The 17,973-nt window shown below is 52.0% G+C and overlaps 1 protein-coding gene across 2 annotated transcripts in view; it reads right to left on the bottom strand.

Moving 5' to 3' along the window:
- UNC5D (unc-5 netrin receptor D) overlaps positions 1 to 9,747 on the bottom strand; it is an 88,968-nt gene extending 79,221 nt beyond the window's left edge. For both annotated transcript variants that reach the window (XM_032091946.1, XM_032091947.1), the window contains exon 1: positions 9,381 to 9,747. In XM_032091946.1, coding sequence (XP_031947837.1) covers positions 9,381 to 9,459 — 79 coding nt within the window. In that variant the 5' untranslated portion in view covers positions 9,460 to 9,747. The remainder of the gene's footprint in view (positions 1 to 9,380) is intronic.
- Positions 9,748 to 17,973: the final 8,226 nt, after the last annotated feature.

Here is a 17,973-nt window from a genome sequence, read left to right as displayed (position 1 = left end):
GTTCTCCTGATAAGCAGCAATTTATGAGTTCCCAGCCTTGCTAAGAACTGCTCCAGGTTCGGAGGAGCAGCACTGGGGGTTTTATCTGCCAGGGCCAGGCTGACACAAGGAAGTGCCTGATACCAACACTCCCAGGTGAAAGGCGTCTACTCAGGGCATCCTGCTCGCCTTCAGGTGCAGGATTAATCCTGCCAAAATATGATTTATGTTGGACTCTCTGGGGCTGAGATAAGTCAAAATAGAACAAAAGACACGTTGGGTCTGTTGACTGGAAAAAAACCCCAATAATACCAAGCAGTTACTGTGTAATTTTACCGAGGAGAAAAAGTCTTTGCAAAGTAATCATGTCTTCAAGAAATCCCACCACATTAATCCTCCCAAATCCTGCTCCCGAGATGTCTGCAGCAGAGGCTTTGCAGCACTCAGGAAACCTCCCTGAGAGGAGCTGTGGGCAAGATCCAAACTGTGCTGAGGGGTTTTGGGGCCAGGGCGGCGCTGGGGTGTCACAGAGAGGGGGCAATATGGGAAATTGTACTGGGGCCACACAAACCCATCAATGGCAGCCTCTGCTTCCAGAGGAGACACAGTGGATTTAAAACTCAGCTGGGCAGGTTCTGGGCCGGCTCCTGGCTGGATCACAGGGCCCCTTCTCTGTCGCCGCTCGAGTTCCCTCAGGCAGATGAAGGTTTGGTAGAAGCTGAGTTTACCTGACGCTGTTCAAACAACAAAGTTTACACTTCCCCGCGCCCAGCAGCTGCTCTGTCAGCTGAAAACAAACACGGAGCTGTGGAAAAGTCAGACTGCAAGTAATCAAATTATGGACTGGATTAATTTCATTCTTCTTTGTCTCCTGTGTCGCTCGTGAAAACAGAACCTTTTTGGATGCACCACACGCAGCAAATGAAGAATTGCTGGAATAGCCACAGAATTCCCCTCTGGCTGCTGAGCTGGGGGTAGGGAAGGTGTAGGGAGGGAAGTGACAGAGCTCCCCCCTGCAGGACCTTCTGACGGGGACTCTAGGAGATCCCCAGTGCCCTAAACAAAAACCAAAAACAAACAAACTCCACAAAAACAACAACAAAAACCCCAAACCAAACAAAAAGAAACCTGAAAAAACCAAACAAAACCCTCCCAAACAAACAAAAACCCAAACAAAAAACCCCCCACCAATCAAAAAAAAAAAAACCCAAACCCCCCAAGGATGCGCAAGGCTGTGTCTGAGGACGACCAACAGGGCCACCCACCTTTGTGAATTCAAGTCTTAAAGACCCCTGACATAGTGCCAGGACTCTCCACAGCCCCCTTGTCACAGTGTCCCCCTTTTTAACCCCCTCATTCCCGAGGAGCTGTGGTGCCACAGCAGCAGGGGAGGCTCCCCCAGCAGGGACAGCCACGGGAGATTTGCTGATCTGATCTCCAGCAGAAACCCTTTAATGACAGCCCAGAGGTCCAGTCCATAAACGCAGGACATCGCCCCGGCCCCGTACCCTGAACGGCCGAAACCTTCATGAACACCTGCCAGGGACAAACCTCCCACCACTGCAGAGCCCGTGGAGACTCTCACCCAAATAAACAAAACCCAGTCCTCTGATCAGCGCTGTTTGCTTGGCCAAAGGCATCATCTGGGGGCAGCTGCATCGCCATAAGTACCCACTCAAAAAGGTGCAAACGTGGCTGCAACCTCCTTGAACCACGGAGCAGCACCCAGCCAGAATCAGGGATGGATCAGAACAGCTGCCCTGATCAAAATCCGGCTCTGTCCCTTGGATCCTGTAATTCCTTCCCAAAGCAGCACCCCTGGAGCACAGCCAGGAACCTGCCCCACCTCCCTCAGTGGTACCCAGACAGGATTTGGGACCCTTGTGCAGCTGTGGTTCATTGCTGGGACACAGCAGCAGCCGAGAATTCAGCAGAATTCCATGAATTGTTCTCATTAAACCACCCAGAGCATTTTCAGTGGCTACAAAGGGGGGTTCCCCCACCGCCTGCAGTGCCAGGAGGTCTAAAACCAGACAGCAGGAAGAGCTCAGGCTTAAAACAAGTTCTGTGCTTGTTCCTAGGATGGGAGGTGTTTTTATTTCTACAGATTTTATTTCCATACCTTCATTCACCCTCAAACCCCTGCCCCTTTCCAAACTCAGACCTGACTTAATCCCACAGAGGCCAGGGAAGGGAATCTGCCATCCAAACCTGGAGAAAAATACTACAGGTCGGCCAAAGACACAGCTACAAATCACGAAACAACATTTCCACCTGGAGGCTTTTGGATGTCAACTACATTTTGTTCAAAATATTGGAAATCTGAGGCTCAGGGATGCTCCTGGGAGCTGCAGGAAGTAACGAACGCTCCATGGTGCTGAACATGACACAGTGCAAGAGCCAGTGGAGACTTCCACAAGGCTTGGTTAAATCAGAAAAACACTGCTGAGAGATGCTGAGGGGTTTTGAAGGATTTCATCACGTCTGCAACTCATTTACAGGGAAAAAAAGGAAAAAACATCACACTCACTACCCCAAATTGAAGTTTTCTTCAGAAATGCCCTTTCGATCACTACTTAAGCATTATCTAAAACTACTTTTGATACAAAACCGGCAGCAAACGGCCCTTGGCTCATTGTGATCTCATCACAAACTACTTTTATGATTGTTAAAGGTCATTTACTCCACATGCACTGGACTCCCCTCTGTCAGGGACCCTTTTCCCCTGCCAGAGGTGCCCTCTGGGGGATTCCTGCTGCTGAGAACTCCCCACGTCCCTGTGCAGGGGGCCCCTGGCCCTCCTCGTCCCCCTCTGCCAGGAACCCTCAGCCGGGGAGGACCTGAGGAGCTCTGTGGCCATAAATCCGAGCCCTGCAGCTCTGGATGGGTCCAGGCCCTGCTTTCCCACAGATTTCCAGCAGCCTGCTGGGCCAGGCAGGCTCTGGAGGGGCTCTCCAGCTGTCCCCATCATCCAGGAGGGCCGGGGAGCTGGGAAACGCAGCGGGAACGGGGCTGGAGCAGCACCAGCTCAGCTGCCAGCACCGCGGCTCCTCAGGTGTCTCTTCTCTCACCCCTGTGGGAGCACCCACCTCGAGCCAGCTCAGAGCACAGAATCCCCCTTTTTCTGTTAAATCCCAGCTCGTTCCTGCACATTTGGAGCACAGTCAAAGCCAGCGCTTCCCTTTCTGCCTCACGAGGCACAGAGAGCCCCGGGGCTGCCAACTGTGCCCTGTGCAGAGCCAGGCTCGGGCTGGGCACAGAACATGTCCCTGTGTCCCTGACAGGGCTCAGAAACCCCCAGCAACAGCACCAGGAGCAGGGAAACATGAAATGGCCTCCCCCAAGATGACACAAATCACTCCTGCCCTAACGGAGCTCCTTCCTGCCTGCCCAGCCCGAAAAACAGCTTGGATCCCCTAGAAAACATTTTATCCCCCTCATAAAGCGTTTCAAATACAGATCTTCCACAGGCTTGAGAAGAAAACATTATTGGAGTTATTTAAGTGAAAAGCTGCAGCCCAGGCCATGCCCAGAATCAGGAAGTTTCTCCTCTGTGGATTCTTTTCCCTCCTCCACAGGGAGGAAGGAGAGGTGGAAAGAGGATTTGTTTGGGGAGGTGGGAAGAAGAGGCAAAAGTTCCTCTTCTGTTTCTTTAAGGCATCAAAAAAAAAAAAGTTGTATTTCAGAAACTCAACATCTCATTGTCCTCTCTAAGACCAAGACAAAGATGTGACAACCCCCAAACAAAATTGTCCCAAAACTTATCCCAAACTTTAGGGCCTTCTGCTTAGGCTGGGGCACATCAGCAGGAATTTTGTCACTCATTTCACAAACTGCTCTGCCACCCCTCCCAAGGGTAATCCTGGTTTTATTCCTGCTGTCCCGGCAGCATTTCTCACATTGCAGCTCCCAGGCTCGGGCTGTTGAGCACAACTGAAAGCACAAAATGAACAAAACCAACCCCAAAATCCTCGGGAAGAATTAACGATGAGGCCTTGGAGGGATTGCAGCAAGTTCTGGAGCTCAGCAGCAGCCAGGTCCCACGTTAGTGACCCTGAGACTCAACCAGAGCAGAGCAGGAGCATTTCAATTTCAATCGTAGCCGAAATCAGACCCAAACCAATCTGCACACAAACAGGCAAGTCACAGGGCTGAGTTCTCTCTGGGAGAAACCCATCCCCCCTAATGGGACCATAATCCTGCCAGATTCATCGATGCTGACAGATTAAACACTTGAAATTCATCTTTTATTTGGTTAGCTCGTTTGACACAAACAAGTCCTGCATTTTTAACGTTGCAGCGGGAGGAGCAGGAGTTGTGCTGCTGCTGTGGGAATTCGGCACAGCCACGAGCCGTGGGGCCAGATGACAACAGGGAGGGACTCACTGTGCCACTTGTGACCAGCCACCACTGCTTAGCTATTGGAAACTAAATTAATTTCACTGAATTAGGAACCTAATCTTTCCCTCTGTAATTAGGAAAATCCCATAAAGCTGGACTGACAACAAGAGAGGACGTGGGGATAAATACATTTATTATAAATAAGATATACCAGGCCTGGTATAATCCATTATTCCTGCTTTGTGATGGGCTCCAAAACCTCAGCCAAAAGCAGAATGGAACAAGAGGCAGAGAAATCAGACAAAGCTCCAGCATCTCTCACCTCCTGTTCCTCCATTTCACCTCCTATTTCCCCAGCTGGAGATCCACCAAGTCACTCCCTTTTCTCCACAAATTCGACCCATTGATTCCATCGGGTTTCCAGAGCTTATAAAGGTAAACAAGAGGATTTTGCACTGCATTTATTTATCCCTGCAATAGCTCCTTGCTCTCTTCTTACATCAGGAAATTGCTGCTCAAGGAGGCTCCAAGTCTTCAGAACACAAATCACGCAGGAGAGGAATTAAACACCAGATTTATAACTCTATTTTAACAAATCTCTGTTTTTTTCACAATTACTCCGAGATCTCCAGGCAGGACTTGGTCTGGAAGCCCTGGGTGAGGCCACAGAGCTGAGGAGGACTGAGATCCATCCTTGGTCCCCCAAGCCCAGCTTTGCCAGGCAAAGTGCTGGGAACTGCTGCCCAACATTCCTGTTTCATCCCAGACCCTCCGTGTTCTTCACAGCCAAGTTAAGAGACACCAAAATTCCACCTGGAAGCTCTGTATTTTTTAAGTGTAAAAAAGAAAACAGACAAAAAAAAAAAAATAAAACTAAAACAAAACAAAAAAAAAACAAAAAAAATAAAATAATAAAAAAAAAAAAAAAAGCAAAAATGCCCACAACAGCAGCCATGGAAAAAAATTCATTAGGGATGATGGTGTCTAAGTGTAATTAAGTGCAATTCCCTGCACGGAAATTCCTAAAAGTACTTGGCACTAAACAATATTGGGCAAGTCACTGGATTTAATAAAAGTCTCTTTCTTAAGAACATTTTTGAATGGTTCCAAAGGCCACGGAAGGGGGGGAGGGGAGGGGAAGGTGATGAAAATGTTCATCACCTCTGTGCAGGTGAATTCAGGGTGCCCAGGCTCCTCCATGGCATTGAACCCCTGCCTGCAGGGTGGCCCAAAATGTGATTTATTGACCCCAGCGAGAGCCGATGGGACACAAACCCTCCACACTCAGCGGCACTCCTGCCCTGAGCCAAGGCCACGTGGCACAACCAGACCATTAAAAAGTATAAATAGAAAATGAACCGTTTTTGTGTTTGAGGCAGATGAATGTGACCATCTGCTCCAGCAGCATCCCAAACCCTCTGAAACAGCAGCCTCTGGTGTCAACATTCTGCTCTTTCCCTCAGACTCCACCTTCAACCAGAAGCAGGACTAAAAATACAGCAAATACACAGCCCGTGGCCCTGAGGCCTCCTTTGCTCTGTGATTTTCCATCTTAGCATAAATCACATTATTTATGTCTGGAACACACTCCAGCAGAACAAAACACGAGGATCAGTGCTCTAATCCAGACAAAACCTGAGCATATTCCTGTCCAAAGTCAGACTTTGCCATGTTCTCTGAATTCTCTCCCAAACTGTTACAACACATCACAAACACAGCAATAAATGCAGAAAAAATACAGGACTGAACAGAAGCCTCAACAAAATAATTCCAAACCATGAACCCCTGCATCCTGCACACCCAGTTCTGCCATCCTGCTCTTTTGAGAGTCCCCAAATTCCCCACGGTGCTGAGAAAATAATGTTTGTTTCAAACCCTGAGTGTCCCTACCTGTGAAAGGACAGCAGAGCTCCACCACCCACACCACGGCCGGGTCACCCTGGGGAGCCGGGAAATGGGAGCTGGGAAACGGGCCCCTGCAGCTCCTGAACCGACAAGGAAGGGAGCTGATTTCCTGGGAAGCTCCGAAGTTAAATAATGAAAATATTGCCAGAGAAGCCCACATGAGACCCTGCAGGGGAGCGGGAGGACGGCTCGGAGCAGAGCACGTGGCTGTGATTTTAAGGAGACAAAAACCCAGCGCTATCTGGATGGAGCGACTCGAGCAGAGGCAGGAGAGGCTCCAGCAGCACCCAGGTTCTGCCTGGATTTGTGTTTGTGCTGTGCCAAGCCCACACCCGGCAGGAGTGTTGACAGACTTTGGGAGAGATAAATCAATGTAGGGACACCTGTGCCCTCAGCTGGGGCTGGCACAGCAGAAATGTCCCAGCCAGCACTGCTGAATGTCCCCAGACACCTTCACTGTCACCAGGCTGTGGGAGCAGAGAGCCTGGGACAGCCTGACAGAGCACCAGGAACAACCCACACCCCTGGGATGGGGAATGGGGCACCCCAAAACCTTCCCCCAGAGCAGAACTGGGCATGGCCAACCACCAGCAGCCCCCAGAGCATCCCTGGGGGCTCCTGCACAGCCCCGGGCTGGGCATGGCCGAGGTCTGGGGGAGGATCCTCAGGCACACAATGAAATCCCAGCCCGTTTATGATGAAATAACTGGGGGTTCATCTGATTTACATAATTAAATGCAAGACAAAAGGGGCAGTCTGGACACAACTGACACCCCAAGTCCTGTCCTCACCACCAGATTTATTTCCACATCAGTAGAAGCTGCTGTTTTCACCCAAACTGAGCGTTGTTCCTCCAGAGCCTGGTTTGTCCTGCTGCACAGCACCCCTGTAAACACGCAGCTCTCTGAGCAGCAGGTGATCGCTGCTTCCCACGGCAAAAAAAGCCATTAAAAACCCCTCAAACCAACAGGAACGTTCAGAGATCTCTGCTCCAGCAGCTCCCTGCCCACAGACCCACCCCACTCCATTAGGTGGCTTCATTTTATCACCACAAACCCCGCGGTGCCCGAGCTGCGCAGTGAGAGCCGCGCTGTGGAAACAGGAAAATCCCAAACAATGCTCATTTAACACCAAATCCACTCGGATCCATGAAAGCCGTGTAAGACAGAGCTCCAGGCTTCGGGATCAAGATGCAGCAGAATATTAACACTCAGGTTCAGAGACATCTTTATGCAGAGATGCACAACTCAAAATTAGTTTCGAGGCATCAAGGACATAATAAATATTAGTGACTCTCTGCTCCAATTACCATCCCGTCTGGACAATTTTTTCCCGTAAAAACAAAAGCCCAGAGCCATCCATGTATATTCATTCCAACAGATTGAAAATGCCGTGCTAGGGGTTTCCACAACCATTCCATTTGTCTTTAATCCCCGCTCAGAACAGAAACCTGAGCACAATCTGTCTCTGAGGCAGCTTTGAGACAACTTCATAAACTAAAATCTCACAGCTCTGGGGCTGGAGCTGAGCTTTAACTGCTTCAGCCAGAGCTGCCAGTGAACAACACCAGGGAGCACCAGCACCGACACCAAACTGCCCCAAAATTGCTGTTCTGCCTCACGACGACGCCCAAAACTCTGCCCCAGCCCAGAGCTTGGAACGTCCAACCTGGCGAGTTTTAATTAAGAGTGAAATTTGTTACTTGGCAGCAACAAAAGCATCCTGCAGCTCCATGGTCTGAAATCCCAGATCCTGACCACGCTTCCCCCAGAGCCAGAGCTGCCAAAGGTTCCCCAGGTGGGAGACACAGAAGGCTCCGAGCACCCCACATCACTGACTTAGGCACACGCCTATCCCTGTGCAGGCACCGATGCTTCTTGATCAAAATATTTCTTAAAAATTAGGAAATATTCTTTTTCATTCTATTCCCATCATTTATTTAACTGTCCTACAAACCGGTGCTTGGTTGGGTTCTTCCCCCCCCCCCCCCCCAAAGCACCCCAAAAAGGCACATTTTGTCTGTTACACGAAAGCCTCTCGGCTTTCCCGCTGCTGGAGCCGTAATTCAGTGAGAGGTCCGGGCAGCTGAGGTGGCCGGGGAGGCTCCAGGACCTGTGGCGAGGCGCCACAAGCCCGTGGCTTCCTGAGGATGGGTTTCCCTACAGACACCAGAGCCCAAAAATGCCATACAAAGGAAAACGGAACCGCAGACACGCCGGGTGTGCGAAGAGAGAGTTCCACTGGTGCCGAAGCAGCGAGAGGGATCTTTGAGGAGCCACAAAGTCTGATCGCTGCATTGTGTAGGAACGAGCGGCTTGTGATGAGCCTGACAGAGCCCAAACACAGAGCTTGCCTCATCGCCAGCAGGTGCCTTCCTCCGAGAGGGAGAACGGAATCCCCGCCCGCACAGTCCCGCACTTCCAGCAGCCGGAGAAGCCCAGCCAGCCCCGCCGAGCTGCGGGACGCCGGGCGATGAGGGCTGGTGACATCCCCTGGCTGGCTGCCCTGCAGAGGTTACTGCGCTCCGGTGATTTACCGGGAAAAAGTTACATAAAAATATAAAAAAAGAAGGACTCGGAGCATCTCCAGTGCCTGCCTTGCACATGGAAAACATCAACCCCAGTGCTCCCATCAGCCGGAGGCACCCGCGCTGCCTCACAGGGATGAGACCGCGCTGCCCGGCGGGGTCCCTGAGCCTCCCGACGCCCATCCCGGGACAGCCCGAGCGGTACCCGGGCCCAGAGCCAGCCCGGGAGCAGAGCCAGCCCCGGCTGCGCGCCCCGCGGGATGCCCACGGAAGCTGCTGCGGCTGCACCGCACCGCGCGGAGCGCTCCCTGCCCGAAACCGCAGCCTGCGGGGGATGCTCCGCGCTCCAAGGACCTGAACGGCCGCGACCACCGCCGGGACCACCCCGAGACCCCGCAGCGCAGCCAGGCGCCGTCGCCTCCGGTCCCCGCGGCGGTGCGGGTGTCTCTCCGGGAGGTGGGATGCGGGTGTTTCTCCCGGCGGGTCCCCGCTATCCCCCCGCCCTGCGCTGCTCCCGCTCTCTCGTCCCCGCTCCGCCATCCGCCGGCGCTCCCCCCGCTCCGGAGCAACCGGTGGGAGCCCCGCGCCCCAAAGTCGCCCCGGGGAAGGCAGAACGAGCCCCGCTTACCTCGCAGCGCGGCCGTCCAGCTGCACAGCCCCAGCAGCAGCAGCAGCCGCCGGTGCAGGCGCGGAGCTCCCCCGCCCATGCTGAACCCGCAGCGCCGAGGATGGAGCCGGGATGCGGAGCCCCGGGGATGCGGAGCCAGGGATGCGGAGCCCCGGGGATGCGGAGCCGCTCCCGCTCCCTCCGGAGCCGAGCTCCAGCCAGAGAATTCGCTGGGGACTGGGGGCTTTTTGGGCGGTTTTCCCCGCTCCTCTCCCCCGCTCTGCCTCGCTGTTGGGGTCCGGGGGATGCGGCTCCCGGGGATGCGATGCGGGCTCCGCTCCCCGCTCCGGCCGCCGCCGACTCCGGGGCCGCGGCGCGCGCCCGCATCACTAATGAGCCGCCCCTCCCCCCGCAGCCAATTAGGGGCGCGCGGGGCGGGTCCTGCCGGCGGCGCGCGCACAGGTGGGGGGGAGGGGACACGCGAGACCCCCCACCCAAGGTGCGGCGGGGGAGGGGCACCCAGGTGAGCTGCAACACGCCCAGGTACGCAGGGACGCGCCCGGGTGCGCGGGATGGGGACACGCCCAGGGCCCCGCCCTGCACTGAGGCCCCCCCAGGGGTGCGGGACCCGCCAGCCCCGGCCCGGGAGAGCCGCTGGAACCAGCCCCAGCCCTTCCCCCTGGAGCCCCGGGGCCAGGCTGTGACACCCAGGTGTGGCCCTGTGCCCTCCCTCCCTGCCCCTCTGCACTCTCCCCAAATTGCTCTACCTTTTAAACTTGCACTTTTGTCCCCAAACACCTAAAAAAAACCGTTCCTGTGACCAGGAATGGGATGAAAAAGCCCCCCAAGCCCATCCCCCCCATTCTGGGCTGTTGTTATCAATATTGCAGGGGGCTGTGATCTGAAATTCTTGTTTCTTGCCAGCGGCAGCAGTTTCCCTTCCCCAGCTAATTGCACGCCAGTATTTTTATTACACCTGATCAGGACACACCACGAGGGTCCAAGGCCAAAAAATCCTGGCTCTGCTCGAGTGAAACCACAGCTGCTCTGCTCTGGATAAATCCGATCACTGAGAGGTTGGGAAGCAAAGGCAGCACCTGAAGGAAAGGGGATGGATGGAGGAGGGACTGTGGTCATAAAGAACTGCAGCTCTGCCAGGCTCTGTCCTTGGATCCAGCCAGGGCACAGGATTCGGGGATCAGTGGTGTTTTCTTTGCAACGGGCAGAGAGGGAGAGGAAAGGGGAGAAGCCACAGTGAATGTGGCGGGTCAGAGCTTCTGAGGGACACAAACTCCGCAGCAACGGGGCAGGAAAAGGCCCAGAATGAGACCTGGGGTGGAGATTCCCACAGCACAGGGCAGGAGCAGCTGGGCCACGTTTGCATCGTGCCGCCTGCAAGGAATTCTGGCTGTGGAAGGCGAGCGCCGTGGGATTCCTGGCCAAGGTGTTGCAATTTTGTGTCCACTCTCCTTTTCTTTTGGAAATGAACTCCACTTCCATCGGGGCTCATGCCCATCCCCGCTCGAGCAGCTGCACTGAATTCACCCCTTCCCAGCCTCACCAACTCCAAACCCTGCTCGTATCTCAAGTTTAGGGGGCTCAGCCACTGCTGACAAAATGTTTTGGAGTCCCTGCCTGGCACAGGCTGGGAGAAGGCAGCAGGATTGGTTCCGTCTCCTGAAGAACAGGGCTCGGCCCCCAGTCCTCCTGGCTTTGTACTGACTTCAGGAGGAAACAAATAATTAAAGCAAAAGGAATTTGTAAACAGAATTTTAAGAGAGAGAGAGAAAAAATCAATATCTGAGCACAGCACATCAGAAGATTCCTTATTCCCTCGCCGTCGAGTGTTTGCCAGGCTCGAGCTCACAACGAGGAGTGGAGCTGCAGAGAGCAAATATATGAAAAATACATTTTCTTCAGCAGCCTTTTAGGTCATTTCTCTGTGTTCAACGCTGCTGAGGAAAACAACAACAATAATAATAATAATAATAATAATAATAATAAAAACCCAAGCCAAACACAAACCCCACGGAGGAGCAGAGCTGGGCAGCTCCACGGGAAAGTTTTCACGTGGCAGAGCATCCTCCCAAGCCTGCCCACGTCAGCGCAGCCGCTTCCTGCTGCACACAGAGCCACTTCTGCCTCGAGCCCCACTAATTATGGATTTTTGCCTACGCCACGGAGTCTGTGTTTGGTGCTTCAGATAAAAATACCGAGTCCTCAGTTTATAACGCAGCTCTGATGGGGAAGGAGAGAGCAAAAGTAGAAATAAGGGCAGCAGCTGGTGGCTTCAATCAGCGCACTTGGAAATGGAAATAAGCAGAATATTCCACAAAAATAAAATCTCAGGGTGAGGCAGCTTCTTCTGAGCTGGTGGAGTGCAGCTCGAGCTGAAGTTATGCATCCTTCAAGCGCTGCCGCAGAATAAATAATAATAATACAGAATAAATAGAGAAATAAAGCTCTATGCACACCAGGGCACTTCAGTGATTCCAGGAATGGAGGCCTGGTCCACATTCCACATCTGGGAGCCTGCATTTCCTGGAAACTCCAAGCCTAAAGTTTGAGGCAGCTGCATCAAAACCCCACCAAAAAAGAGAAGTCAAAAAGGACAAAGTTGCTTTGGTTTGGCCTTCCTTGAACACCTTGACCCAGCAGCCACATCCCAGTGGGAAAACGCTCCTGGGAGCGGCAGAGAGAACCTGGAACCCAAAATCTCCACTCCAGAGGAACTTCTGGGCACCTTTTCCCCCATCTCAGGTTTGTTCTTGTGCCACTCAGCTGGGCGCTGAAGAGATGCCTGCAATCTTCATTACCTTGCTGAACACACAGCACTTCACAGCTGCAAAGGAAATCTTTGCGGGTAGAAGCCGCCAATACCCCGATCATTCTCAATAACCCACAGAGCTGCAGGCTGAAAGGGGGGGAAATAAAGAATAAATCAGCTCCTCCGTCCTGGAGGCTCAGCAGAATGTTCCAGCTGAGCTTGCAAAGGTGTTCTCAGTCTCTGTCTCTGCTCAACTGCAGCACGAAGCTCTGCAGCTGGGTGATCCCAGTTCGGCTGTTGTTTGATGGATGCCCTTGGAGAACCCCCGTGTGCCTCGGAATAAATCAGGATTCTTGTCACCTGGCTGTCAGAGGAGGGCTGGGGACACGGATGAAAGGCAGCTGCCTCGTTTTCCTGCTCTCGCAAATAAAAACATCCCCGGGAAGTGACAGAGCCGCTGCTGCTCTGAGCGTGTACAGCGATGAAAGGAGAAGAAACGCACCCAAACCAGGGATGTTCATGGCAGAGAGCACCGGGCAGGGAGCAGCTGCAAATATTCCCACCTGAGCGGCAGGTAAACGATCCAGAGAGAGCAGAACACCCCCGGGAACGACAGATAACAGGAATTCTGTGAGCACTGAATGGGCTCCGCTGTCCCAGCCCAGCCCGACCATCAGGAGCCGTTCTCGGGCATCGATCCCGCGGAGATAAAAGTGTCGGGTTCCACAGGACACCTTGAACATCAGAAGCTGCTGAAATTCAGCCTCTTCTTCTTCCTCTGCCCTCGGGTGTGTGACACTCTCCAGCTGCCCCTGCTGTCCCAAACCCATGGAGCTGGAGGAGCTTTGGATCCCCTGGCATAGACAGAACACATCCCCTCATCCCTGCCCCGTCCAAGACCCTGCTCTGCCGGGCCAGCAATAAAACAGATACTGGATATTAGTTCTGTGCAGCCCTTTCTCCAGCCCTGCCCCCGGAATTCCTTCCTCAGCACGGGGTCCCTGTGTCCCCGCAGCCCAGGGGGTTCTGTGCACCCACAGCCTCCTCCTGGGACGTTCTGCAGGTTGGGAGAGCCCCTCACAGGTGAGGCCTCTGCATTTCCACAGCTCACAACACAGAAATTCAAAATTCATAATGCAGAATTTTCAAAATTCGTGACACCAAAGAAAAGTTTCATCATTTTCTCCTCCTCTTGTGCCACATCCTTCCCTCCTCTCCACACAGCTGGGCTTTCCAGGAGGCATTTCATGGGGTCTGTGTCTTTATACGACCTTGAAAATCTCACAAAATAATGAATTACTGCCCCGAGCAGCAAGACTCAAACTGGACCCAGCCCCAAAACGAGCCCTGGCAGAGAGAATTGCCACAGAATTTAAACACGTCTGATGGCCTTTAATCAGCGAGGCCAGGCTGCACTGCAGCCTTTGGGAACAGCTCCCGTTTGGATTTTGCAGTCCCCTCAAGTTTTGCGTTATTTTGTCTCCATATCAATAAAAAACAAAAAATAGAAACCCTTTTATTTCAAAGGATAAACTTCATCCTCCTCAGAGATGAGAAAAAACCTCTTTAAAAACCCCCATGATGTTTCTCTAAACAATTCCCAGCCACTTGCTTTCAAGTGAAGTCCCCATTTGATCTGTCACAAGCCAGCAGCTCTGATGAGCTAAAAATCTATATTATTTTTTAATTCATTAATCTAAGATGAAATACAATGCAATTATTTCCCTGTGTTTACTCATTCCAAAGATCGGCAGAGAGCGCAGAGCAAAGCAAATCTGATAAAAAGTAAAATGCTGGAGTGGCTGGCCAAGCTCAGGATGGGGAACTGTGCATTAACACGCTGAGGGGCACAACAGCTGAACTTCACCCATCGATTTTAGGAACCGTAAGACCCAGGCATTTAGAAAATGTCATAATCTTCATACCTAATTCGCTCTTTGATTTGTATTTTGGGGAAATGAGCTGCGCTCGAAATTCCACCTGCAGCACTTCCTCCAATTTCAGCATTCATTATTATTTAATTATTATTTAATTATTATTTATTATTATTTATTATTATTTAATTATTATTTCATTCCAGGCCCTTTTTATATTTGTCCACGTAAATCAATGCTTTGGTCTCGCCTCCACTGGCACATCCAGGGGTTGTGGATAATAAGGAAGATAAGGAAGGCCTGGATGTGGCACTGAGTGCTCTGGGCTGTGGACAAGGTAGGGATGGGGCTCAGCTTGGACTCGGTGACCTTGCAGGGCTTTTCCACCCTCAGAGATCCTGGGATTCAGTGACAAAATCTGAGTTTCCTCTGGATGTTGCCCCGTGCAGCCCGAGGAGCCTGGGAAGGAGAGAGCAGCCATTTAAATAAATTAAATTACACTGCAAACATGTTTGGCTGGATCAGGGACACTTCCCTGCATTGTCCTGGACTGATCCCACAGTTCCACTTTCCTCTGCCCCCGACGTGGAGAAACCTCACAGGATTTGCCCCTAATGAAGCACAGGGCTGGAGGCACCCAGGTGTCATCACTGAGTTGCCTCCTGTGCTTCTGCAGTGGCCACCTCACCGCGACTTTCCAGGAACAGCAGGAAAGGGGGACGGGGCCTCTTTGCTTCATCATTCCCATTTAATCCGTGGCTCGGAATTGCTCCTGATCAGCCCCAAATCGCGGAGAGCAACGGCTCGGTGACCTCAGGAGCGAAACACAGCAAGGAGCCGAGATGTTCCTGAAGCATCAAAACATTCGGAGAAACGAGAGAAAGGCGCGGGGCGGAGGGGTCACTTCCCACGCCCCCATCCCATGCCGGCAGCCAGGCAGCCCTGCTCCCCTTCCAGCGGGATCGGGGGGCAAAGCACCGCCTAGGGCCGGGATTCCGGGATTCCGGGATTGGCGAGCACTTCTGGCTCCGTGCAGCAGAGGGAAGCAGCCGGCGCCGAACGCGGCCGCGCACGGAGGATGCGAGGATGGGCTGAGCCCGAACGCGGCCAACTCTGCCAGGAGTGATCACCGAGGGCGGGGGCTCGCTGCAAGTGGCCCTCGGTGAGAGATGAAGTGGAATTTCCTCCGGCTCCAGGGAAAACTCTCTGCGCTCAGGAAAAAGAACCCAGCAGAGTGGGATGCAGGGTTTTGCTTTGCTTGTCCAGACTTGGCTTCAGGTGTTGGTGTTTTACCAGAAAAACTTACTACAAACACAAAAATTTCCTCAAATCTTGAGAGTCTCTTAAGAATTTACCAGTAAATCTGCTTTACTAAATGGAAATACATCCCCAGGTTCCACTGCTGGCAGAAAAAGGAGAGGAAATTTTGCCTACAATTGATCTGAACTATCTAAAATCCAACGTTTTATGTCTTTGGTGTGATTTACCTTCACGCAGGAGCCAAACACTGCGTAAAGCTCACCTCTGGACCCTTCTCTCCTGCAGTTCTGGTGTTTGTCAGTCCAAAACACCAGAGGAATTAAATGCATTTAAAGACACCCAGCTCTCCTTCACATGTAGAGGAGGCAACAGAGCCCCCAGAGGTGTTTCCTATACGGGGACTGCAAGTCCCAAACAGGTCAGAGACAGCTGTGATGCTGAAATCGGATTTCATCCTGGACAAAAGACTGGAATTTACCTGCCCTGCTTCCCAGGGCCAAGCATTCCCTCAAAATTCCCAGGTGAATCATCCAAGGCCATCCCTGATCTACTCTAACTGCCCGTTACCATAAATTTGTGAAAGATGCAGCACAACAAACCCCAGAGCATGGACTGAAGCACGCACATTTGGGAATTTCAGTGTTTTCCATGGGGTTTTCCCTTCAGCCTTGAGCCAGGGCACCCCTTTCTGCCTCGAGTCCCCTTTCTGCCTCAAGTCCCCTTTCTGCCTCGTGCCCAGGGAGCTGAAGGAGACAATTCCTTGATCCTCCTATAAAGACAATTTGTGGGAAGGGAGGCAGAAGGAGACAGCCCAGGTAAGAATAATTACAAAGCCATCAAAGGCCCGGATCATGTGATAAAACCCTAAGACTAAATTGCTTTGAAATACAGATTTTTTACTTTCCTCAACACTTAAGGTAAAATAATATAAAATAACTGCTGTCTCGCGTTAGAACTAAAGGTTAAAGGCTGGTAATTACTGATTATTTAAAGGGTGGCTGTAACGAACTAAGATAAAGAGACTCACATTTCTAAGCCAGGACTATATTTTAAGGTGGGAACGTGACTGCTCTTGGATTTGGAGCCAAGCTGAGATTTGCAATAAAGTTCTCCCAGTCCCAGGAAATGTGCAATGCTCCAGATAAGAAATGGATATTTTTTAGTAGGATGTTTGTATTTCCCATGTCGGTAAACACCCACATTTTAATAAATCCAGGGGTTTTGCAGAGTCAGACACAAACCCAATTCTTGCAGCGTCGTGTCAGGGAAATCTGCACTTCAAGTGACACGACCTTGATATGAAAAAAGAAATTAAAGCCAATGCCATCACTGTGTATTGCATTATATCACCAAAGCAGAGCATCACACCAGGCTTTCGGAACATGATCCCCAGCAAGAGAATAAATTCTCAGCCACACAGAGATTCCTTTAACCTCTGATTTCAAAGCCAATCATGACAGGAAATAAAGCACTTTCATTTAGCTTTTCAAAGCTGGAAAATACATACAGAGGAATAAAACAAAGCAAGAAAAAGCACTGAGATTAATAAGGAAAAACTCCTCTGAGGAGGTTTCTGTTGGGCAAGTCAGTGCTTCAAAAATATTAACTTCAGCTTTGCTGAGTAAAAGTAATTATTTTCCCCTAAGTCAGCTGATTCCCGGTGCCTTTTCATCCATTGTCATCTCTCGTTATTTGGGATATTCACAGAGCTCGCCGTGATTGCGTTATGGCGTTAAGAGAATGAAATTCCAATTTAGAAGATGCTTAGTGCTGGAAAACCTTCGGCTCTGGCTGGGGCGCAGCTCCTGCTTTGAAGTGCTCCCCCCGCACCTTCAAAGGCTGCAAACGGCCCCAAACGAGAGGCGATAAACCCCGTCAGAAACTGGGAAATGAGGTTTGAACCAAGCCCTGCCTCCCCAGAGAGCTGCGGCTGCAAAGATCCATCCCAGAGGGAGCCTTGGGGAGGAAATTCCTCCTCTTCCATCGGCTGCTGCTGCCCTTATCCCTCCCCATCGCTGTGACCACGGGTCCTATGGATCCCCGACGGAAAAGGAGGCACCGCGGGCTCTTATCAATGGGAATTTGGAGAGTAGGAGCAAGGATGGCAGAGCTCGAGGGTGGCGAGAGGAGGGCAGGCGGGTTTTTCGATAAGCAGCCTTGTGCTGCAGATAAGGCCGGGCTCGCTCTCCCCACCCTGGTTTCCCTGGCAGCAGCACGAAGATGAGGAGCCTTGCCCTGGATTTGCGGATTCTGAGCTGGGAATTCTAAAGGTGTTGGAGCTTTGGGGCAGGGAGGGAGTTCAGAGAGCCCTCCTGAGCCTCAGCACTGCAGCGCTGTCCCCAGGTGCCACAATCCCCTGGGCAGGAACGAGCAGTGCACAGAACATCCCTCCCCTCAGAGCCGGGCAAATCCAGCCTTTCCTCATCCCTGAATCACCATTTTGCCGATCTGTGGGTCAGGAATGCCTCGCTTTGTTTTCCAAACCAGCCCTGGAAATGCTGGCTACAGCCCTGACCTTCTGCAGTGAGAACACCACCAGGCCCCAACCAACCCAGCCTGGACACAGAGGGTGTTGTACTCCAAAAATCCTGCATCCCACATCACAAAACCTGACATTCCCATCACCACTGACCAAGAAGAGAGGTGTAAACCCTCCCATTTCATTTTAGTTTTTAGGGTTTTGGGGATCCATCAGCAGAGTCCATAGGTTCCA

The sequence above is a fragment of the Corvus moneduloides genome, chromosome 27, assembly GCF_009650955.1.
Source record: "Corvus moneduloides isolate bCorMon1 chromosome 27, bCorMon1.pri, whole genome shotgun sequence".
Lineage (NCBI taxonomy): Eukaryota > Metazoa > Chordata > Aves > Passeriformes > Corvidae > Corvus > Corvus moneduloides.
The sequence above is the reverse complement of the archived record's forward strand: the minus strand, read 5'-3'. Positions and strand labels throughout refer to the sequence as shown.